At 36.7% G+C, this 25302-nt stretch overlaps 1 protein-coding gene across 1 annotated transcript in view; it reads right to left on the bottom strand.

The window, feature by feature from the left end:
• TYR (tyrosinase) overlaps positions 1-4389 on the bottom strand; it is a 112126-nt gene extending 107737 nt beyond the window's left edge. Inside the window, exon 1 of the mRNA XM_002754705.5 lies at positions 3494-4389. Coding sequence (XP_002754751.1) covers positions 3494-4312 — 819 coding nt within the window. The 5' untranslated portion in view covers positions 4313-4389. The remainder of the gene's footprint in view (positions 1-3493) is intronic.
• Between the last annotated feature and the right edge of the window lie 20913 nt (positions 4390-25302).

Consider the following 25302-nt stretch of genomic DNA (forward strand, 5'->3'; position numbering starts at 1 on the left):
TTATTAAATTCAGCATTTATTTGTAAAGCCTGTTTCATGTGTATATTATGGCCCTGAACTCTGTGGATGCAATAATATTTAGAAATGATCACTACCTTGGAGCAGCTGACAGGCTGGTAGATACTGACAGGGTTGAAAACCATTACATGTAATGAAAAGTTACAACTGCTGTGATATAAATCTGTACAAAGTATAATGAAAGCACAAAGGGGAGTGGGTCAACTCTACCTGAGTAATAGAGGTGGATCAGTAAAAGTCTCAGAATATTTTCATTATGATATAAATTAAAAGGACTACATCACTGTGTCTGCCCATTTTGTCTGGGGCAGGAGAATTTTAAGGGAATCAAAGTGATTATATGTCAAATTATACATTCAGAAATTATTGGGTTATTTGACCCCTTCTGAACCTAAATGGATCCTTATAAATAAGAAATAACACTGCTGACTTAAAAAGCACAGCAGTCAGAGCCAATTGGTTTTAGTCCTCAGATGTGTGACTTTGGACAATCATCTTACCGTTTTAGACTTTTCTGTAGTTTTCAAATAAAATGCACAGGCTACCCTAGATACCATTGCAGATCTCTCAGCTCAGAGTTAATAAATGCTATCAAATCTCTAAAATCTCAGTTTTGGGGCCAAGTAAAAAGATACCGAAACCAATAAAAAAAAGAAGGCTTTATGTGAAAGGGGCATCGGTCCAGCTGATTTGGAAGGTCTTAATTAACTCAATCTAGAAACTATTTGATCTCATCTCACACAAAACAGTCTGTTTCTTAATTTAATCAATTTGGGCAAAGGCATTCAAATTAATGATGTGTTTATTATAAAACCTGTGTTTTTGTGAAGTAAAAGTAAAGAGATACCCAAACAATCTCCATATTCATTAACTCAAAGATTCTCAGTGCTGGCTACACATTAGAGGCACAAAATGAGGTTTTAAAAATGCAGACACTTAAAGGCCCGGGGTGGTGGCTCAGGCCTGTAATCTCAGCACTTTGGGAGGCCAAGGCGGGCAGATCACTTGAGGTCAGGAGTTCAAGACCAGCCTGGCCAACAGGGTAAAACTCCATCTCTACTAAAAGTACAAAAAATTAGCCGGGTGTGGTGGCGGGCCCCTGTAGTCCCAGCTACTAGGGAGACTGAGGCAGAAGAATTGCTTGTACCTGGGAGACGGAGGTTGCAGTGTGCCAAGATCATGCCACTGCACTCCATCCTGGGTATCAGAGCGAGACTCTGTCTGAAAAAAACAAACAAAAAAATACAGACACCTGGACTTTACAACTTCAGAGAAGACCACTTGAATCTGAATTTCTAGCAAGAAATTAGGTGTGTGAAACCCTTGCAACAATTTTTTTTAATAAACAAGGTTTTTTGGAAGCTTCCTAGGTGATTTTAACATTAAGAACTCTGAATTAAATCAAGGTAAGCAATTAATCTTAACTTTTTTAAGAACTTTGTAACCAGCAAGGCTATGCAAAGGAATGGACATAGTATGAGTTGGGTTTGACTGTCAACCTCTGTCACTGATAATCCCTTGACACAACTAAAACACAGTAGATGAGCAGCAGATGTTCGTTCATTTCACCTTTCTTATTTACACTGTGGTTTGCTTGTTCGTCTTCAGTCATCTTTTGTCCACTCTGTTTTCTAATTTTTTTTTTTCGAAACCTCTTCCTACACAGCACTTTAATCATAGAACAAGGTTGAAGTTGATAATTGTAAAATTTCAGTTCAGAGCTTATCTATTAGACATAAAATGTCTTTTTTTGTTTTGCTTTTTTTCCCCCCCCAGACAGTATTACAATTGAACACATTCATGAAGAGGGAAAGAAGGGAAACATGTTCCACTCATAATTAATAAGTAATTTGGAAAAATGATACTCATTTAGTTCTGGATAGCATCTGATATTACACATCTCATGTAATTAAAAATCAATGTATATCTATCTTTAAGCTTTCTTGTGGATGTTGCAGCTTATTTTCGTAATTTTGACAGTCCTCCAACCTTTCTGGGCAAGTGAAGCCACGTAGTTAAAGAAAGCTTTATAACTGACTGAAAATCCCATGTGCAATCCTGGCAGTTTTTTTAAACAAGAACAGAGGATATAAGAGCTAGATGAGAGTTTGCACTTTAAGGTAGGAGTTCTGAAAGCTTATTGAAACATATTTTTTTTCCAAGCACATTTTTTTTATAGCCTTTCCTGTGCAAAACTCGTTAGTAAGTGACTAATAACACCAGAAATTATACAGTGGCCTTTTAAAAATAAATTTCAATAGACTCCATTGGGATGGAGTACAAACTTGGCTGGGCAGAGAAGGCCATCTACATTTCAAAAGCTGCAGATTATCAGAACTTGAGTGCAAGATTCTTCCCATCCCATTCACATATTGGGCTTAATTTCATAGAACGTTGCTAGTCAAAGTACTGCATTAGAAATTTTCGGAAGTCAGGCAGAAAAGCATTCATTTCACATATGGTTTTAAGAAGATAAATATTTAAACACATATTTCTTTGGTTGCCCTTTGCTTCTAATTCAGAATGAAAACTTCAGAATAGATGAAAATAGGAATTTAATTTCAAAATAGGAATCTTTCATGTTATATCTAAAGTTTTCAAGGACTGGGAAAGAAAGCTAACTTCTTCTGCAGGCTAAGGAAAAAGACAGAAGGAGCTGAATCATTTAGCTAAAGAGATTATAGCTGTCAAATCCTTGAAAATAGGTTACAGTGGTCATACAGCCAGACTATTGGAGAATAAATATGATTTTTTGCTGCTTATTACCTGTGTAATCTTATGCAAATTACAAAGTATCAACCTTTACAACCACTAAAATGGGGAAAGACTGATGAGCATTAATGAGTGAATGCACAAAAACACTTGCAACAGGGCTCACACATGCTAGATGTTCAACGAATATTAGCCATCCTCATTATTTACCTGTTTAAGCCTCAGGATCTTCGTACTTCAAAAAATGAAGATCTAATCCAATAATTATTAAACATTCCTGATAAATCACCATAGACATGTAGTAAATTGTGCCTTCCCAGGACCCTCTCTTGAAGATGCTGACAAATGAGTCTGTGATAGGGCCAGGAATTTGCATTTTTAATTTGTACACCATGTGAATTCTATGGTGAGTAATAATTTTATAATTCAGAAACATTAGCTTATATCATTTAATCATCCAAATATGCATTCATTCATTCATTTATTCAATTCACAAAATACATAATGAGCTATTGTCATTTTTAAAGGCACCACACTGTGTTCTGAGAAATGCAATAATGAATCAAGTACTCTGTTCATTGCAGTTTAGAAACCTAGTAGAAGACATTAGACAACTAATCACACAAATATCTAAAGTGTGCTATAAAGTAAAAATACAAGGTAAATTGAGAGTTCTTAACAGGGCATCATTTCTATACCTTGCCTGAAGAAGTGATTGTTAAAGGTTCTTCTGCTTGGACATTGTATACCCAGCACATCTTACCTGCCAAGAGGAGAAGAAAGAGGCCGGACTTAGTAGGTTAGGATTTGCTGGGTGCTGAGCTCCCATGTACTCGTCTGTGCAAATGTCACACTTTTCTGCATCCCGCCAGTCCCAATATGGAATAGTGAAGTTTTCGTCTCCTGTCACCTTTTGGATTTCTTGTTCCCACCGCAACAAGAAGAGTCTATGCCAAGGCAGAAAACCTGGTGCTTCATGGGCAAAATCAATGTCTTTCCAGATTTTAGATCCCCCAAGCAGTGCATCCATTGACACATAATAATGAATCCAGACAAAGAGGTCATAAATGTTGATGTCACTGAACATGGGTGTTGATCCGTTTTTCATTTGGCCATAGGTGCCTGTGGGGATGACATAGTCTGAGCTGATAGTTTGCTTTGCTAAAGTGAGGTAGGCCAAAAATTTGTCCTTCTCTGGGACACTCAAATCAAAGATATTTCTTCTCACCAAGAGTCGTCTCTCTGTGCAGTTTGGTCCCCAAAAGCCAAACTTGCAGTTTCCACAGTTGAATCCCATGAAGTTGCCAAAGCACTGGCAGGTCCTATTATAAAAGATAGAAGGCCATGATTCCCGGTCATCCACTCCTGTGAAGGGAAATTGAGGCCCAAGCGGTGCATTGGACAGAAGGATATTCTGACAGGCACCTCTGCCTGAAAGCTGGCCACAGGGACTCCCGTCACCACTCCACGGCGGGCAGCATTCCTTCTCCATCAGGTTCTTAGAGGAGACACAGGCTCGAGGGAAATGGCCAGCGGAGGTCTGAAAACTCCACAGCAGGCAGTACAAAACAGCCAGGAGCATTATTCCTGTAGGCTTCACAAGGTCTGCTGGAACTGGTTAATTGGAGTCACAGACTTCTTTCCAGCTACTCCTACAGTGACTATCACATGTCTTGGCTGAGACCTATATAATACCACTCCCACCTCCAGCATCAAACACTTTCAGTCTTTATCTTAAGCTTTCATCCTCTGAAAAGCACATGACTGACTTTTCTTTGGAATTGGCACATATCCCACCAGTGGGATAGGCCTATGTTAAGGTGAAAAACTCTATTCACCATTAATAGTTTAATTTTTATCGTTAGAATATTAACAGTAAGATTAACTATAATAATAATGCCTGACCTAAACACACCCAGCTAACAGACTACAAACTTAATGATGATTTGAACTTGCAAATGAGAGGTAGTATCAGGAATAGAACTTCTCTTATTAAGAAAGTTTAGGAAGTATTAGAGATTATGGGTTTAAGGTTGTTATTTCTCAGAGACCATGAATAGGCTACAACATTTCAAGGACTCAATTTGCAGAGAGAGATTGTCTTCAGAGTCCAAAGATAATTTGTTATATATTATTGAATTTCAGTTTACTTATTTTCCCCGATAATCCTGATGCATTTTCGGACAAATCCTCAGAATAGCTGACTCTGATAGCTAGGTGATCTTCATTGTGGGGCTACCCCACGGCAAAGAGCTCTCTCTCTCTCTCTCTCTCTCTCTCTTTCTCCCCCGGCTCCCTCATTTTTCTCTGTGTGTGTCTCTCTCTCCAATGCTGTAGCCATGTTGTTTTACATACAAATTCTAGAAATTCGGAATTTATTTAAAAATGTTTTTGCAATGTGTTTTGTGAAAAGAAATTCTCAATTAGTGAATGAAAAAAATTTTTTTAACAAATATATTTTGATCATCTCAATTATTTTAGAAGTTTCTTCTTTGTGTGTACAGTGAGCTAAAAATACAACTTAACTATTTATGTTATTTTCCAATGAATAGTTTAGATCATAAGTAAATCAGACTTTTAATAGAAGAGAAGTATTTGTGGGCTGATGATGTTAGAAAGAAATACATAATTTAGGATAATGATATGCAAGTGTTATCAAGGGAATGTCCTTGATTAATTCCCCAAAGAGTGGGCATGAGTTGGACAGACAATTGAGAATAGATTAAACACCTGAGGCAGGGGAAATACGTGGAGATGGGAGTTGTGTTTCATCTGTTGAGTTGGAGCATTAAACTCACATAGGTCTCCACACATCATAGCATATTAAACCTGGGCCCAATCCATGGAGGAGCTTCAAGACTTCGTGATTTGAACTAAGGTGAGCCCTTTTGTGAGCTGAAGAGCGACAAAATGAGAATAGTCAAATCAATGTTGCCCATCTGAAGCTTTCTTATTTGTCCTCCTCCATACTTAAAGCTGGGTGGTCACCTGAAACTAACGAAAAAGGGAAAGAAAGTGGAAGCTTTGAGGAGATCATCAATGTTTGGGCTCTTAGCTGAAGGGTTCTAGGAAAAGCCATCACTATTTTGATGATGCTGTAGTGTCAGCCTGCTCTGCTTTCTTCCCTATTTGCTAGAGTTTTTCTCATTATTTAAGAAAAAAAAAGAAAAAGCCAAGGCTACTCCATACAACTTTTTTGAGAACTAGAGGAGGCTTTGCAGTATATGGAGCAGTGTGTGGGTGAAGAGGAAGAGAAGTTTCCATGGAAATGCTGCCTCTGGCTGGGATCAGGAAGTCATCACATGATCTCCACAAGGAAGCTTAATCTTTTTTTTCTCTCTCTCTCTTTCAGAGCCACAAAGAGATTAACACAAGGCTTCATGTCCCTGGGGAGCCTTGGTTCTGCATTACGTGTAACCACATGTGGCATTTTGTAATTCTTTTCTAACTATTTGCAGACAGAATTCAACTTCTTATGTTGAGTTTAATTAAGAATTTTGCCTTACACTTGCCCCACTATCAGACTTCCAGTGAAATAACTTAGAAAGTCTTCATCATGTTCTTTAAGGGCCTTTGTGTCTGCTGTCCCGTCTATTTTTCATAATCTTTAGAGCCTTCTTAGAGGAATTACTAAAATGCACCTTGTCCCATTAATTTCCTTTACAAAGTTGATTTTCTTAAATAGACCTCTTCATTTGTCTGCAATAGAAGACACTGTCTCCTCTGCCCTACATGTGTTGTAGTCTTCAGTCTTACTGCCAGTCCTGGGTTCCAAAATACTAAATCCCACTTAGAGTGTTTCCTGACTCAGATGTACATTTTTTTTTAAGACAGAGCCTCACTCTGTCACAAAGCTGGAGTGCAGTGGTGTGATCTTGGCTCACACCAACCTCTGATTCCTGAGTTCAAGCGATTCTTCTGCCCCAGCCTCCTGAGTAGTTAAGACTACAAGTGTGCGCCACCACACCTGGCTAATTTTTGTATTTTTAAGAGAAACCAGGTTTCATCATGTTGGCCAGGTTGGTCTTGATCTCCTGACCTCATGATCCACCCACCTCGGCCTCCCAAAGTGCTGGGATTACAGGAGTAAGCCACCATGCCCAGCCTAGATGTACATTCTTTAGGTATCTTCAGGCTATAGGATTTGAAAGGGTCCTATCCTATTTTAGGAGGCTTATTGTATGATCTGACATGAAATTAATGCAGTACTCTACTCTGTAAAGTAGGATTAGGGGTTCAGTAAATACTCTGCAAGTATTTACTAAGCACCACCTATCAGACATACAGAGAGAGATGGGAATGCTAAGAATGACAAAAATATCATAAAGGATATGGTCCCTTAAAATAATATTTTACTTTTGGTAATTTTAAATAATATTTTTAACTACATTACTTTAAATACTTTTTTCTGGATTAAATTATTTTTTAAGATCTATAAGAGAAAATAAAGAACGAAATCAGAGAACATGACAGAAGTGCCTTTTTAGTCTCACGAGGGGAAGGGTGGTCCCGGATGATTTTATGGGAGAAGTGACATTTCAAGTGACACTTGAGGGGTAAGTAGAAGTCTGTCTGATGAAGAGGAGAACAGTGGGGGTGTGAGCTTTCCAGGCAGAGGCAATACCATTAGCAAAGTCTCCAAAGCGGAAGTAGGTTGGCATATTCAAGGGATTTAAGGATGGTTAACATGGCTGCAACCTCCAAAATGGTAGAGGTGTGATGTAAGTATGGAGGTGTATGTAGGGACCACCTCATCATCCATAAAGCTTTGGGTAAACATACATGAATTTCAAACTTTTCACTGTAGCTACAGAGGTGAGAACAGATGTGGGGTGGAGCTAGACTAAATGTAGAAATAGTTGTTAGGAGGTTGTTGATGTAAACTAGGCAAAAATGATGTTGCTTAGACTATAATAATGATCCCTGAGATGGATGTAAGTTAATGAGTTTGAGAGATAAGTGGATGATAAATTTAAGAGCAGTAAGAAGTGAAGGGAAAGAAGATTTGAGGCTGTAAGCTAGGTTTTTGTCTTGTGCCATTAACTTCAAATAAGGAACAATGGAGGCTAAATGTTTGTGGGAATTGAATATGGGTTCATTTTTAGATATGCTGAGTTTGAGTATAAACTAGCCACAGTCACTGGTCCTCTTTTTCTGGTATTTATATAGATCATTCACTCACTCACTGGTGTTAAACTAGTCACTCTTCCTCTTTTTCCTCACTTAGATCCTTGTATTTGCTCTTTTATTTGGTGGTGGTTTGAATCCATTTTCTGGTTTTGTTTCTCAGCCCTCCTTTCAATTACAATAGCAGCTACCCTTTGTTAAATACCACTAACATAATTATCTCAGTATCAACAGCTACCATTTAAAGAAAAAAATTACTGTGGAAATATGTAGCCATCAACTATTTGTATTTAAAGTTTAGACTCATTTATTTGTTCAATAAATATTGAGTATCTATTATTCCTAAGACCTTATAGTAAATACCTGGAGCATATAAGTTGTATAAGTCACTGACCCTTAATTTGATGTCATGAAGTCAGACTTTCTGATGTAATATACAAGGTCTGCCTTGTATATTAGTTCTCAGGCCCCATTAGAAGAAAAAAAGGGGGGAAAGGATTAGCATATACTTAAGATTTGTTCAGTAATTTCGCTTATCACAACCTGAGTGTGTTCAAGTCTACCACACAGGGCTGTTTGGACTTTTAAATTATTTAATAGATGTTAAACATTCAATATAAGGTCTGACACATAATTAAGTACTTAGTAAATGTTCACCGTTCTCATTAAAGACCACAAATTTGGTGGCAATAGTGTTCATCACTACAATGCTCTCAATACTTTTAGGCTATTTTTAATCTTAAGAGCTTGGTAATAAGTATTTTACTGGCTATAATTAAATATCTTTGCTTTAAATTGGCCCCTCCTTCTCTCCTTAGCAACCTCAATTGCCCTTTTCTCCAATTAAAACTTTGTTCCTTAGGATATTGAATGTCTGCAATTACACTGAGATGTCATACAATTTGACATAGAATTTGGAAATTGGCACATGCTCCTTCTATTACCAATAATGCTTTTCTTTCTTATTGACTTGCATAATTTCTATGCATACTGTAAGATACATCTCAGGTGTTATAACTTCAAGAAAGCCTTTCCTGATCTTCAGACCTTCTCTGAAGATAAGCTGGGGGACTATGTTGCATTTTCTCATTCTACCCTGAATTCACCTTTATCATGGCACTCACAACAATGTATATAATCTACTGATGTTTCTCATGCCCTTTCTATATCATAAATCCTTTAAGAATAAAAATGTGGTTTCACACCAAATGCCTAGAACATTGCATGTCAAGTATGTCTGTAGTAGATGTAGAATGGATGGATGAATGAATCAACATTACAAATTCTTTATGCTTATTTAATAAATTTTAAAATTTTAGACTAGTGGATGCATTTTTAAGATCACATAGTATCATTTTGGATGCACGAAAAGCAGAGCTAGAGGAGGAGTGGTAAAAGTATTGTGCTAACCTACCCCGTGTTAGCCAGACAGATTCCATTTTGCTGAAAGCCAAAGAGACTCCATCTTGACCTCTGCCTCACCCCTCCTGCCACTCCTTCCATAAGCGCATCCCTGGGTCTTGCTACTGTGCTGGGTCATGCTGTACTTAGAACTACAGTAACATATAACCTTTGTAACCCATAGTCTGCTTGGTAAGCCCACTTGCCATTGTGAATGCCTCCCCCTTGATTGGTTATATGACAAGTATCAAATACCCCCCTTGGTAACTGGCAATCATGGGAACCACTTGTGAATACCCTCCTTAAAAATCAACAATCATGAGAACCTCTTGCCTCTTAGTTACCAGCGCCCTTATCTAACTTGCTTGTTCTGCTTCTGTAAACTCTGCTCCAGCTAGGCTCCCTATCCCCTACCTAAATCAAGTTATAAAAGATAATCAAGCCCCTTTCTTGGGGCCGAGAGAATTTTAAGGATTAGCCAGCCATCTCTTGGTCCCTGGCCAAAAGTAAAGGACTCATAATTTGAAACTCAGAGCATGGTGCTGTTCCATCTGACTCGCCTGGGTATAACAGTCTGAATGAGACTAGCCTTTATTTTGAATGAACTATCACACAGGGCAGAACCCATCCATACATTCAGCATAAAGCAGAGATGAGAAGGCCCAATATGAGAAAAGACTGATAGAACAGAATTAGGGATGCATTATACCTTGGTAGAAGTCTAGCTAGAAGGAGGGGACTAGTATTTACCTAGGATTTATTCAACTGTAATTTTCATTCAACATTATTTATTGAATATCTACTTTGAGATAGACATTTTGCATACATTTTTTTCTAATTCAATCTTCAAAATAAGCCTGTAAGGTACATATTATATCCCTTTATAGTTAAAGAACATGATGTTTATGCTTAACATTAAGCAACTAATAAATTGCAGAGCCATATCTTTCTGCATACTTCTATGTCCCACAGATACTCTATTTCATTGTGTTATTTTCCATGCTAATGTTAGTTTTATCTGCTGATAGCATTTTACTGTAACTAATTCTGCTTCTAGTTTCATATGTCATACTTTTTGTGTTCTATATTCTCTTATCTGTTCCAAAGGTCAGCTTTGGGTACGTGGCTACATTTTTTGATAGGCTTCTAGAATACAGATGGAGCTTTGGTTACCCCCTGCTCCACTGCTCCAGTTTCAAAATGTTACTTTTAAGTGACATACAACCTCACTCATACACTGAAACACCTCCCCAAACTGATCCTCGTAGGTTGTTGAAGTGTTAAGAAAATTGTGGCCACCACAATGTTGAATGACTTATATATATACATTTTTTGCTTCAGTTGAACTGTCTATAATTGTTTTAAGGGTAGAGGGTATTGATCCCTAGGAAGCCAATTTTCTGATTATGCATAATTCTACATGCAGAACTCATTTTGTCATCAGTTAATGCATATAACACTTGCAATTAAATTTATTAAAAATTATTTAAATAGCATTACCAAAGAGCAAAATATGCATTAAAAGAACAACGATAATAATCTAAGACACATTTTAGGGAAAATGGGCTAGTAGGAAAATATAGCTGCAGAGGTGAAGAATGGCTGCTGAGAGACAGCACAACTTCTGATGAATTCAGAACAGAGCTAGCTGATGAATCAACATGTAGAACTAAAATGTGCAAGCTTCACAAGTTTAAAAAACACATTTGTAGTAATGTTACTAAACTGTGCAGATCATCTAGGAGAAATAGGAGAAAGCACTTGGGTTTCAATATTTATTGAACATCAATAATGACACAAACTGTCAGTAAAATAATTCTCTTATCTCAGAGCTCAGAACATGATGCCCCCAAAGGGTGACTTCCTGGCGTGCTGAGTATTTTCAGTTGAAGGAGACTGGAAGTGCCACAGAAGTGGGCACTTCCCCTACCCGCTTTTCTTCTTTGAAGTGGGTCATAGAAACCAGAACTCCTCTCCTCAAAGCAAGCCATAAAACCTGGGAAGGTCACTCTCTGACCTCCTTCCTTTTCCCCAGAGAACCTTCATATGACAGGTGGATCTTCAAGAGGAGAAAGACCTTGCTGGTTTACATTCTTCTTTACCCTGGAGGTCTAATTCTGGGCATTACAATCTCTATGTATCATAGAGATTATTAGACACTCAGGCACAATAGGAGTTTCTCAGGCATAGACAAAGGACAATAGGTTTTGAGTAGCCAGTCAGAAATTGTGAATTGTAATGGGGACTCAGATTTGGAAAGAAGTAGTTTAAACTTTCAACATTTAAAATATCTACCAAATTAGCAAAATTAACATACATTCTATGATGAAAAGAATTAATCTCAGTGATTAAGCTTCAAGTAATATCTTTTCAAATAGATGCACCAAATATTGTTATGCAAGACAGTGGTTGAAAAGCATGTTTACCTAAATAATATCATGCTTATTTCTCACTCAGTTTTCTCCAAATAGTTATGTTAATTGCCAAACTGAGTTTGGATTTATAGAGATATTTACCTGTTAACTTTAGCTTAAAGCTGCCTCCTTACATATTTTAAGTTCAGACTAACGGTTTCTCCAAACATAGTGAACTGAAACCTAACTGGATGTATACACAGACTGTAATCTTCTCTTGTGCCAAACACCAAGTTTTGGCCAATCAAAGGTGTCAACTGTTCAAACCAGGTTCAAATAAGGCAAATGCCAAGCTGTAACTGATCCAGCTGTTTCTGTATCTCTCCTCCATTTTCCATAGTTCACTTTCCATTTTCTGTGGCTGCACTGGAGTCTCTCTGAGCCTTCTCTGGCTCATGAGGCTACCTGATTCACAAATCATTCTTTGCTCAAACTCTGTTAAATACAATTGGCCTAAAATTTGTCTTTTAACATACCTAATAGCAACTTGTGTGCCTTCCTTAGAGTTCAGCCTGCCCTGCCTATTTTCCTAAGCTGATTTTATATGGCACTTAACCTGATTGGCCTGTTGATTGTTCACAAGATTAATTTGCCCTGAAACATTGCTTTTCGCCATCTCACACTTTTATTTCTGAACAAATTTACATCCATTATAGAAAACATTTATTTAGACTACCCAGGTTCAGGTAAAATAAGAGGCAGTGACTATTTTTAAGGTGTCAGAATAATATGCGTTACTTCCCTTCCTTCATTTAATCAAACAATATTTAATGTTAATTTTTGGACCAAGCAATGTGCATGACAACAGAAAATAACAGCAACAAATGAGCCATGGTCTTTGTCCTGGAGTGGTTCACAGCTTAGCAAGGAAGTCAGAGAAATCAAAAGACAATTTCAGGACAGTTTATTAAGTGCATATTGTTTATAATAGGGAATATGGTATCAGTCATGGCCCTGGTAGGAAACAGCTGACACACTCAAGCTGGTTTTTTTTGGTTTGTTTTTTTTTTTCTTTTTTGAGAATGACTTAACAAAGAGACTATTTACAATTTTGGGAGTAGGGTTTAAAGAATCAACAAGTGATCATGCAGTACCCTGGGCATAAAGAGCAAGGGCAATGAACAATTACTGGAATACAGAGATCACTGTATTGACTGAGCCAGCTGTCAGGAACTGTGGACTTACAGAAGGATGCAGGCAACCCCTGGCTACATGGCAGAGAGAGATTTGAGAACTAAATACCCTGACCACAGAAGTCACTTTTCCCGCCCTCTGATCTTCTAGTCGTGCCCCTCTGGCGATGAAGCCCAGCTCAAGCCAGAGGAGCAAGAAGCCCATTGATGCAGTTCTCACAAGTCAGCCTCACGGGGCCCAGAACAAGGTGGAGAAGGGAGAAGACTAGGTCCAGGGGGCCAAAGGAGTGATATATAACACAAATACCCACTCTATGCTTTTCATATAATGTTATTCATCTTTGTAACTACCCTGTATGAAATGGTTTAGTTTAGCAAATGAATAAAATGAGGTTCAGAAAGTTTAAATAACTTAATCGAAGGCATGTAACTAGCAACTGAGGGATTCAGGGTTTGAACTCACCAGTGTGGCTACATCTTTAGGTGTGTGTATTGAGATTTATGTGCAGGAAATGATGGGACCACAAGAGAAACATGTAGCCCATACTATCTGCAAATGGGCCAAGGAAGACAAGATTTCCAGGAAAGCCTTCCTAGGGAGAGATGATACCTGAACTGAGCTTTGAAGGAATATTGATATAAGAAAATAGATAAAGAGGAAAAAAGAGACAGAAAGTATTGCCCAGGTAAAGGAGGCAGCCAAATATAGAGATGATAAAATATATTTAAGACTTCAAGTAGTTGATGATGTTTGAAACAGGGCATAATGAATACAAGATATGACCTCTACAGTAGCATTGTGAAAAGTTAACATAATTGGGGGACATTTAGATGAGTTAAAGATTACATGGTGTATATCTCACAGTGTATAGGTATTAAGGTTAATAGGAACAAGTGGATACAATTATTTGAGGTGAAAATAAGAAGAGAGAAAGATTTTTACAATAAGACATAATAATGTGCTTGCTTATTACTGAAACTCATCTTTTTCACCATTGGCCCTGAATTCATCACTTTTGAGGTCTATGACAACAATTTATAGAAGCGTTGTTATTAAAATTTTATAACTCTTACTACTGCATAAAATAGAGTAATTTTGTGTCATTGATATGGCTCACAACTCCATCATAAATCCTGCATATGTAAAAAAGTCAATAAGGCAAAGGCTACAAAGATATTATGAAGGCTATTGTTCTAGAAATTCTATAATAGTCCATTTATTATAATGTGGTCCCTTACATATAAACTCTACTATTTTTGTCAAACATGTCTCTTTCATCCATTGGCCCAAAATATAGCCTTTTATCTAGAGAAAATTATGATACACAGAAATATCAAGCAAACAAACACACAAAGAAATGGCCTTGAAACAAAGTAGACCATCATACAAAACTGAAGTTTTGTCATATATAAACCATCAAACTCACTTGTTCCACAGTTTCTCTTTAAGCAAAATAGGAATAGTAAAATCACCTATAGGATTAGATCATGTCTTCAAAAAAGAAAGCTTCTGCTTCCCAGATCCCCAAAAGTCCATACACTTCACTTTGTATTTTATGCGTCCCCTTTCTGGAGGACGTGTCATTACTTGACTTAGGAAGGACAGGGTGAACAAACAGATATGGAATCCTATTTCTTTGAAGAATGCCATTGGTATTTTGGTGGGATTGATAGTATTAATATTCCAGTATTAACTGGAGTATTATGCTAATCCGTGACATGGAATATCTTTTTATTTTTTTGTGTTCTCTTCAATTTCTTTCATTGGTGTTCTATAGTTTTTTTTGTAGTGCTTTTTACATTCATAAATTTATTTCTAAATATTTTATATTTTTTGTAGCTATTGTTAATGAAGTTGATACCATGATTGTTTTTCATATGTTCACTGTTGATATACATAAATGATACTAATTTTTGTATGTTGATTTGGTATACTGTCACTTCAGTGAATTCATTTATAAGTTCTAACAGTTTTTTAGTGGAGTCCTTAGGTTTTTCTACATTTAAGATCCTGTGATCTTCAAACAAAAGAGGTCGCTTAATGTGTTAAAAAAAAAAAGAAAAAAAACCAGAAGGAATAAGATCTAGTGTTCTATAGTTCAGTAGGGTGAATAGAGTTAACAATAACTATTTTATATTTCAAAAAAGCTAGAAGAGAAAAATTTGAATGTTCCCAGCATAAAGATAAATGTTTGAGGTGACACATATCCCAATTTACCTGATATGATCATTACACATTATATGAATCTATCAGAATATCACATGTACCATGAAAACATGTAAATCTATTATATGTTAAAAATTAAAATTTTAAAGATATAGAATCAAACTATATCCAGTTTTCTTTTTATAGGAATTCTTAAAAATTCCTATAAATGAATATAATATTTGAATTCATTACTTTCATTATTGAAGTAAAATTTACTTTCATTATTGAAAGTAATGAATATAAAAGGAATATGAAAGAATATACAGAATTTTGGATTATAAACTCTTTTTCCATCTCCCATTGTATCAATTTATTAATAAAGTTAAAATCTATATTTGTGCTACTAAGATTTTATAATATTTTTATGTTGCATGCTAGAAAAACAGGCCGAGGGATCAAGAAACCTTTTCTGGATCCTTTGAGAATTTCAGAGTTGTAACTAAACTCTGAGGCCTAGAATTCTCAATTCATTTTGATCCCTTTATCCCCTAGGGATCTTATGTTTGTAAAGTGTTTTATATCATCAGATGAAAATTGCTACTGTACAGGAAGATATATTTATATCATGAGATCAATGACACTGAGAAACAGAGAAAACATGTTTCATACCATAAGCAAGCAACTCTGATGTAGAGTGAATTTTTTGCCTCATGTCAGTGCAGAAGAAGCTAGAGAGGAAGCAAATGCCCTAACATCTCATTTATTGTATGGAGTTCTGGGTAAAGAGAAACTTGGGAAAAATCCAGATTTCAACATCTACATTTACTGTCCATCTATTCAGAGAAGCAGGAACTTCTACCTACATCATGTTATACACAACTTCAATTCCTTCCAATAACTATAAAACCAACCTGCTTCCCATCTTTTACTTTGTCAAGAGATGGTAGTTTACTGTAAAATAGGAAGATATAAAGCATGGACAGCTTTCAGTTATACTTTTATCTTAACTGTATGACTCAGTTTCACTTTGTTGGGATATGATGATTAAATACAAAGCTTTAAAAAAGGCCAAACTATATATAGGGTGAATTAAGAAACTTCAGGGCTATTTCAGAATGACAGAACAAAGGGAAGCTTTTCTTTGATTTGATCGCCTAGGACCTACCTCAGAGTTATGTTATCTTGTCAAAGTGATTACTTAATAGTTTCAAATTTTTCCATCCAAGGGCTGGCTAGCAGACTTATTTTCTTTATAAAAGTTATACAGTCTTCTTTTAGTAGCTACATTAAGAATGCATAAGAGAAGATATCAGATACAAGCTTATGGTTATCGAACTCCTTGGAATTCATGTTATTATTTTTTTCTAGATTATAAATATAGTATACATTTACAGAAATGTGCTCCAGACAGAAAACTGATCCAGATTATCACCATTTAAAAGTAAATGTAGCTTTTGGAAAAATATTTAAATATATATTAATTATTGAAAATCAAATAAAAAAAGAAAAAAAATTCTTAGTTTTAGAAATGAATTAAAAGTCAGTGCATTAGTCCTTCAATTTGATGCACTTAGTTCCCAGGAGCTTAATAATCCAGATACAGACTCTTCATGTTGGGATATGAGGCCTTGATGCCCAAGTAGAACAGGAGATTTGGCCCTAGGCATGTAAGAAAAGGAAAATAGAAAACTCTGTATAAATATGGTATTGTAAAAAGCCTGCCTTTCAGGGAAGAGTTAGTTGGGAAAAACACCCACCAGCACAGGAAAATTACAGCTGCAAATGATTGAAACTTTTGAATCATGGAACCTGAACTCCCAATTTAAGAAGCACATTACATTGCAAGCAGAATAAATAAGATATACTGGCCAGGCACGGTGGCTCACCTGTAATTCCCCCACTTTGGGAGGCCAAGGTAGGTGGATCATGAGGTCAAGAGATTGAGACCATCCTGGCCAACATAGTGATTTTTGTAAAAATACAAAAATTAGCTGGGCGTGGTGGCCTGTGGCTGTAGTTCCAGCTACTCATGAGGCTGAGGCAGGAGAATCACTTGAATCCAGGAGGCAGACGCTGCAGTGAGCTGAGAGTGTGCCACTGCACTCCAGCCTGGTGAGAGAGTGAGAAGCGAGACTCCATCTGAAATATATATATATATACATATATATTTTTTTCTTCTAAAATATTATCGTAAAACACAAATCTTAGAAACCTCACAGAAAGGAGAGATTATTCCTCCCCATGCCAAATTAGAAAATTAAAAAGACAATAAAAGAAAATATACAATGTACTAAGAAAAAATAGCATCAAAACATAGAATTTCAGTTTAATGTATTATGATTTAAGAATGGAGTTAAATAAAGGTATTTTGAAGGGGAAGGCTGAGAGTATTTACCATTCACAGCTTTTCAATGAGAGAATAACAAAACCATGTACATGATTGTGGAGGAAAACCTCAGGAATAATAGTGAGCAAAAATAACTAATTAAAAACAACCTGCTACCCTTTCCCTCATCTCCTAGCAACGAATCACTCTAATCTCTGCTTCTGTGAGGGTTTGAATATTTTAGATACCTTTTAAGTGGAATCATGGAACATTTTTCTTTCTGTAACTGACTTACTTCTTTAGCATAATGTTATCCAGGTTCATCCATGTGGTTGCAACTGGCAGGATTTGTTTCATTTTTAAGACTCAGTGGTATGCCACTGTGTATGTATACCACATTTTCTTCATGCGTTCATGTCAATGGACACATGTGGGTTGATTTTGTGTCTTGGCTGTTATAGATAGTGCTGCAATAAACATGGGAGTACACATGTGTCTTGATATCAATTTCATTTCCTTTGGATATATAGGACTGTTAGTAGTAGGATTTTTGGATCGTATGGTAGTTCTATTTTAATTTTTTGAGTAACCTCCATACTGTTTTTTTTTTTTTTTTGAGACGGAGTTTCACTCTTGTTACCCAGGCTGGAGTGCAATGGCGCGATCTCGGCTCACCGCAACCTCCGCCTCCTGGGTTCAGGCACTTCTCCTGCCTCAGCCTCCTGAGTAGCTGGGATTACAGGCACGCACCACCATGCCCAGCTAATTTTTTGTATTTTTAGTAGAGACGGGGTTTCACCATGTTGACCAGGATGGTCTTGATCTCTTAACCTCGTGATCCACCCGCCTCGGCCTCCCGAAGTGCTGGGATTACAGGCGTGAGCCACCGCGCCCGGCCCATACTGTTTTTTGTAATGGTGATAACATTCTACATTTTCAATGTTCAGTTATGCAATATAAAAGTTTTAAAAATCTCTTATACTATAACATAGTGCCTATAGTTAATGACACAGTATTATATACTTAAACATATGTTAAGAGAGCAGATCTTAGTTACGTTAAGAATTTCTACCATGATAACAAAACAGACACACAGATACACTCAAAGGGACATCCATAAACTTCTGAAAGTGATGGATTCTTTTTTTTTCCTTGATTGTAGTGATGGTATCTTAAGTGTATATGCGTATCTATCATCTTAAAATTGTATACATTAAACATGTGCATTTTAATTTTATATCAATAATATCTAAAAAAACTTTAAAAAGCAATTTATAGTTTCACTAGCAGGAAAATGGTGACTGTGTCCACTAGGCTTTCTTCAATTCTGTGCTTTAGCTATTAAAAATTCCTTGAAATAACTGAAATGATGGGCTTCCCTTTGTAGTTTCTGGCACTCATCTATTTTTTCCTGTTTTTAATTTGATGTTCATGTCCATGGAAACCTAATAAAAAACTGCAAAATAAATTTTCTTGCATATAGTTTAGAAATAAGTAGGTAAAAATGTGGGAAATACACTGACCATAAAAACAAGAATGATGACAAATAATTTCAGTGGTTTAAAAATGATGTGAAACTACAGTATTATACATAACACAGAAAATGACTTTAAAAGTGTTATTAAGGATTTTAAAAAGCCGTTATTACAGGTGAAAGAGCCAATTCATTTACCAAATAGTTAGACATTTTCCAAATTTGTGTATACCTATTTATTGTTCCAATCTAGAATACAAATGTAAAAATACCAAAATGTTAAAAGTATATGGATAAAAAAAGAAAACTAGGAAATTATTCACCAAGCTAAAGCTGTTATAACTTTATTGTTATTACATAGTCTTTAAGCCAAAAATATTTCTTAAAGATAAAATCATTTCTTGACAATAAAAGCTATAATTCTTTACCATACAAATTAAAGGCTACTAAGATTTGGTAGCCTTGAATCTTAATATTTGTTATTTATTTTTTCATGCAAAATTTTAATTGTAGTGTTTCTGTTGTTTAATTCTATATATTTAACAATTTTGTACCAGAAATAATACACATTCCCTAAATATTTTTGTTCCTATCAACAAAGCTACAAAATTGAACATTGATAGAGAAGTATCCACAACTAGCACAAAATTATAATGAATCTCTCAGAAAGTGATACATCAAACTTTATTTGTTTAGTAAAATTAAAACATTTTAACAAATGGCCATCAATCTTGCCAAAAATTAAATATTAAAAAATACTGGATAAGCAAAATTATGCAGATGTTTTCTGGCCATATTGAAATAAAATTAGAAATTAATTACAAAAAGCCAAAACCACAAACCACCTATTTGTAAATATATAAATTATAAAAGAAGCAAAAATATATTTCACTATATATTTAGAATTGAAAAACATAAACTTTATATATCAGAACTTGGAGGTTGAACTTTTTTGATAGGAACTCGTAGCTCAAAGAACATATATTACAATAGAGGTAGAACTGTAAAATTATATTTTTTAATGTTAAATACATAATGCTAAAGAAAAAAGAAAGCCAGAAAACAGAACAAAAGAAAAACATAGGCCGGGCATGGCGGCTCACTCCTGTAATCCCAGCACTTTGGGAGGCCAAGGCGAGTGGATCATAAGGTCAGGAGTTCAAGACCAGCCTGGCCAAGATGGTGAAACCCCATCTCTACTAAAAAGAATACAAAAATTAGGCATGGTGGTGTGCGCCTGTAATCTCAGCTACTCAGGAGGCTGAGGTAGAGAATTGCTTGAACCTAGGAAGGGGAGGTTGCAGTGCGCGGAGATCATGCCACTGCTCTCCAGCCTGGATGATGATAGAGTGAGATTCCTCAAGAAAAAAAAAAAAAGAACAAAAGAAATGTGAGATTAATGATTTTTAAAATATTTTAAAGAGAATATATTTTTGAGAACTATAAAATAGGTTTCTGAGAAATTTAATCAAGAAAATTAAGAGAAAACACAAATTAACTCATTATAAAAGCATTATGATTATAGATGCAGTCGTCATTAAATAAAATCATAAGAATTCTACCAAAAATTTTATTAATAAAATTATAAATCTGAGATGAAATTTATATATTTAGGGGTAAATACAATTTACAACATTGACTTATAAGAAATAAAAAAAGTCTAAGTAAACCAAAACTACTAAAGAAATTTAATCAGTATTCAAATGTTTATTTCAAACAGCAATATTTCCTGATGGTTTTACAATTGTGTTTTGTCAAAATATTTAGGAACACATATATTCTATATTAATCTGCTACAGACGACAAAAATGGAAAACATCCCTATAACTAATTGTATGAATCCAGTTTACCTTATTTCAAAACCAAATCAAGACAACAAGATCAAAGAAAACTATAGGGGACTATCACGGCTGTGATGCAATAATCTCAAATTTTGCAAACAAAACTAGCAAGAAAATTTTTTTAAAAAGCACGTGATCAACCAAAATTCATCTGTCCCTCTTCTAGTGATATAAAATTGGAAAATTCATTACGAGATTTTGCTTAAGCCACATTTAATGTTACTCTCTGCTAAAATTAAACAAAAGCATGTGATAAAGGTGATTCTAAATGAATAAACTCACAAGGATATGCCTAAAAGAAGAGGAGATCATACCCGTCTGGGAAGGTGAGATGTAAAAAGTGAATAGTAATGGTGGTAGTCCTTATGAAGCTGAATCCTGCACTGGAAGAATGTATAGCAACAAAGCTGTGCCATGTGCACTGCAGGAATTCTGACAGGCTCAGGAATTGAACAGTACACCTCTGGAATGCGCGTGGAAGGAAATCCAAAAACAATGTGCTTATTTTAAAGTCTTTTTACATGCAGTTTGCTGCTGGATCTGATACCCCACTTTCTGCAAAGGTAGAGGTTGTTTCCATTGCAATACATTGCCTTCAGAAGCACAGACATACCCTCCAAAGAGGGCCTCGGTGCAGTTTCTACTTTAAAGGACACAAGACACAGTGGAAGACAGGAGTATAGCTTAGAAAGCAGAGGAACTGGAAAGCACTCCTCTCTGTATTGGCAGATGAGCTACCAAACCTCAATCTTCATCCCCAACTTAGTTCCTAGATTTCTGGAAGCTTTTTCTTTATTTTCTTTTCCTCCCTCCCTTCCTTCTTTCTTTCTCTCTGTCTTCTCTCTCTCTTCCTCTCTTTTCTTTTCCTGTTAGTGAAGAGATTGAAAGCTTTTTCTGAGAAGTCTAACCATCCCTAGAAAACAAGTAATTAAACAAATTACTACTGGGTTTCCCAGTAAAATCATTCCTCCAGACCTCTCCATAATTAAGCTTGTAGATTATGGTCTACAAGACTCTTCCAGGTGTCCATATTTTCCAATAAACTTTATAGTGATTCAAGTTTAAGTATAAAAAAAAAAACCTTCCAATTCCTGAAGAAATTTCCAATATTACAAAAAGCACAGATGTGACAGAAGCTGTGAACCCTAACTGATACAAACAATAATTTATTTGGACAGAAACTCTTAAATTGAAAGCTTACTCCATCAAAATCTAAAGAGTAACATCTGCTGACTTCAGACATTTGGTTCTATAGGGAAGTGTGAGGCCAGCCTCATTTTTATTTATTTTATCAGTCTGAATTCTTACAACTCTTCTTCTCTTCATAGGAAGGAAAAAAATTTCATAAAGATCTTACAGGGGAGGGGAGGGGCCAAAATGTCCAATTAGAAGCAGTTGCAGTCTGCCACACTCCTGCAGAGGAATGAAAGGGGTGAGTGAATACAGCACCTTTAACTGAAATATCCAGGTTCTTGCACTGGGTCTTATTAAAGAGACAACTTGCCCACCCAGGATCAACACAAAGCCAAAGGAATCCCCATACCCAGCCAATGGAAGTGGTAAGTGATTGATTAAAGTCTGTTTTGTTGCCTGGAGAACACTGGCAACCCCAGGAAATCATCAATCTTTGCAACCCATGGATCAGGAGATCCACTTGTGAGTGAGCCCATGCCACCAGGGCCTTGGGGCTGACACACACTGCTGTGTGGAGTCTTGGCAGAGCAGCTGCTTAGGCATGCACAGAGACTCAGCCAGCTTTACATACTCCAAAAACTTTATATACCTTTTGATTCCCAACAAAAGGTGTCTGCAATTCAGGCAAGGTGGGAGGTCTGCACATACCCCTAGGAATGGGGCAGAATCCAGGGAACAGAGCAGTGCTAGCCTGAGGGTCACCCTTCCACGGTTCCTCACAAGGTAAGATTCACTGGCTTGGAATTCCAGCCAGCCACCAGCAACAGTGTGGAGCCTGCCTGAAACTGGATAAAATCCCCAGGGGGAAAGGTGGATGCCATCTCTGCTGTTTGGGTGACTTATCCATTTCAGCTTGAGAGCTCTGGAGAGCCCCAATATTCTGGACAAGGAAGGGTCCCCCTCAGCAGCACAGCACAGTAGCTTTGCCAGATTGTGGCCAGACTGCTTCTTTAAGCAGGACCCCGATCAATTACTCCTCACTGGGCAGGACGACTCAGCCAGGCCCTCCAGCCATGCCTGCCCTCACCTATTATGAATAGCTTTGATCTTTCCCTGGGATTAAGTGCCTGGGGGAGGGGAGGACCATAGTTGGTTGGATGACTCAGTCATTCCAGCCTGTGGCTTTGAAGAGTCCAAGTCTAAAGGAGCAGAGATAGTTTCCCACCACAACACAAACATTTTGTCAAGGTATGGCCAGACTGCTACTTTAAGTGGGAACCTGATCTATTTTTTGTAAGGCAGATCCTCCCAGCTGAGGCCTCTTGCCACCCCCACCCATGTTCTACAGGGCTGACAGAGCTCTAATTTCTCCCTAGGACATAGTGCCTGAGGAGCAGGGAGGGCCACCTCCTTGGCTGTTTGAGATTCTTAGCTGGTCGAGCCTGTGGGCCTTGGAGAGCCCAAACCAGTTGGGGGCAGCAGGGGTCTCCAACACAGTACAACTGCTCTACCAAAAAGGAGCCGGACTACTTCTTAAGCACATCCTTGATCCCATTCCTCTTGACTGGGTGAGACCTCCCAACAGTGGTCTCCAGCCAACAAAACAGACTTTAAGCCAACAGAGATCAAAAAAGACAAAGGCATTGTATAACGGTAAATGGTTCAATTCAATAGAAGAGCTAACTACCTTAAATATATGCACCCAATACAGTAGCACCCAGATTCATAGAGCAAGTTCTTAAAGACCTTCAAAGAGACTTAGATATCCAACATCCTACACAGATCATCAAGACATAAAGTTAACGAAGATATTCAGGATCCCAACTCAGCTCTGTATCAAGTGGACCTCGTAGATACCTACAGAAGTCGTCACCAAAAAGCAACAGAATATGCATTCTTCTTAACACAACATGGCATTTGCCCTAAAATTGATAATATAATCAGAACTAAAACACTCCTCAGCAAATGCAAAAGAAGTGAAATCATAACCAACAGTCTTTCAGACAATAGCACAATCAAATTACAACTAAATATTAAGAATTCACTTAAAACCACACTACCACATGGAAATTGAACAACCTGCTCTTGAATGACTTAGGTAAATCATGAAATTAAAGCAGAAATAAAGAAGTTCTTTGGAACTAATGAAAACAAGCAATGTATCAGAATCTCTGGGATGCAGCAAAAGCAGTATTAAGAGGAAATTTATAGCAGTAAATGCCCACATCAAAAAGCTAGAAATATCTCAAGTTAAAAACCTACCTGACATCAACACTAAAATAACTGGAGAACCAAGTGCAAATAAACCCCAAAGCTAGCAGAAGACAAGAAATAACTATGATTGGAGCCGAACTGAAGGAGACAGAGACATGAAAAATCCTTCAAAATATCAACAAATCCTGGAACTGGTTATTTGAAGAAATTAACAGATAGACCCACTCACTAAACTAATAAAGATGAAAAGAGAGAAGATTCAAATAAACAGAATTGGAAAAGATAAGGTGGATATCACCACTGAACCCACAGAAAAACAAACAGACATCAGAGAATACTATAAACGCTCCTGTGCACATATACTAGAAAATCTACAAGAAATGAATAAGTTCCTGGACACATATACCCTCCCAAGACTGAATCAGTAAGTAATTGAATTCTTGAACAGACTAATACTCAGTTCTGAAATTCAGGCAGTAAAAAATAGCCTAACAACCAAAAAACAAAAACAAAAGCAAAAACATGAAAGCCCAGAACCGGACAGATTTCTAGGGAAACCATTCCAAAACATTGAGAAGGAGAGACTTCTCCCTAACTCATTCTATGAGACCAGCATTATAGTGATACCAAAATCTGGCAGTGATACAACAAAGAAAAAGAAAACTTTAGGCCAAAATTCCCAATAAGTATCAGTGCAATAATTCTCGATAAAACGTGGCAAACCAAATCTAGCAGCACATCAGAAAACTTATTCACCATGATCAATTAGGCTTCAACTCTGGGACGCAAGGTTGGTTCAACATATGTAAATCAATGAATGTAATTCATCACATAAATGGAATGAAAGACAAAAACAACATGATTATCTCAGTAGACACAGAAAAGACCTTTGATAATATTCAACATCCCTTTGTAATGAAAACTCTGAATAAACTAGTATTGAAAGAACATAACTGAAAATAGTAGCCATATATATGACAAACCCACAGCCAATATAATACTGAATGACCAAAAGCTGGAAGCATTCCCCATGAAAACTGGCACAAGACAAGGATGCCCTCTCTCACCACTTCTATTTATTATAGTATTAGAAGTTTTGGCCAGGGAAATAAGACAAGATAAAGATAAAAAGGGTATTCAAATAGGAAGAGAGGAGGTTAAACTATTTTGGTTGCAGATGAGATGATCCTATATCTAGAAAACCGCGTCATCTCAGCCCAAAACATTCTTAAGTTGATAAACATCTTCAGCAGTTTCAGGATACAAAATCAAAGTGCAAAAATTGCTACCATTCTTACACACCAACAACAGGCAAACTGAGACCCAAGTCATGAATGAACTTCCATTCACTGTTGCCCC

The sequence above is a fragment of the Callithrix jacchus genome, chromosome 10 (assembly GCF_049354715.1).
Source record: "Callithrix jacchus isolate 240 chromosome 10, calJac240_pri, whole genome shotgun sequence".
In the NCBI taxonomy this organism is placed as follows: domain Eukaryota; kingdom Metazoa; phylum Chordata; class Mammalia; order Primates; family Cebidae; genus Callithrix; species Callithrix jacchus.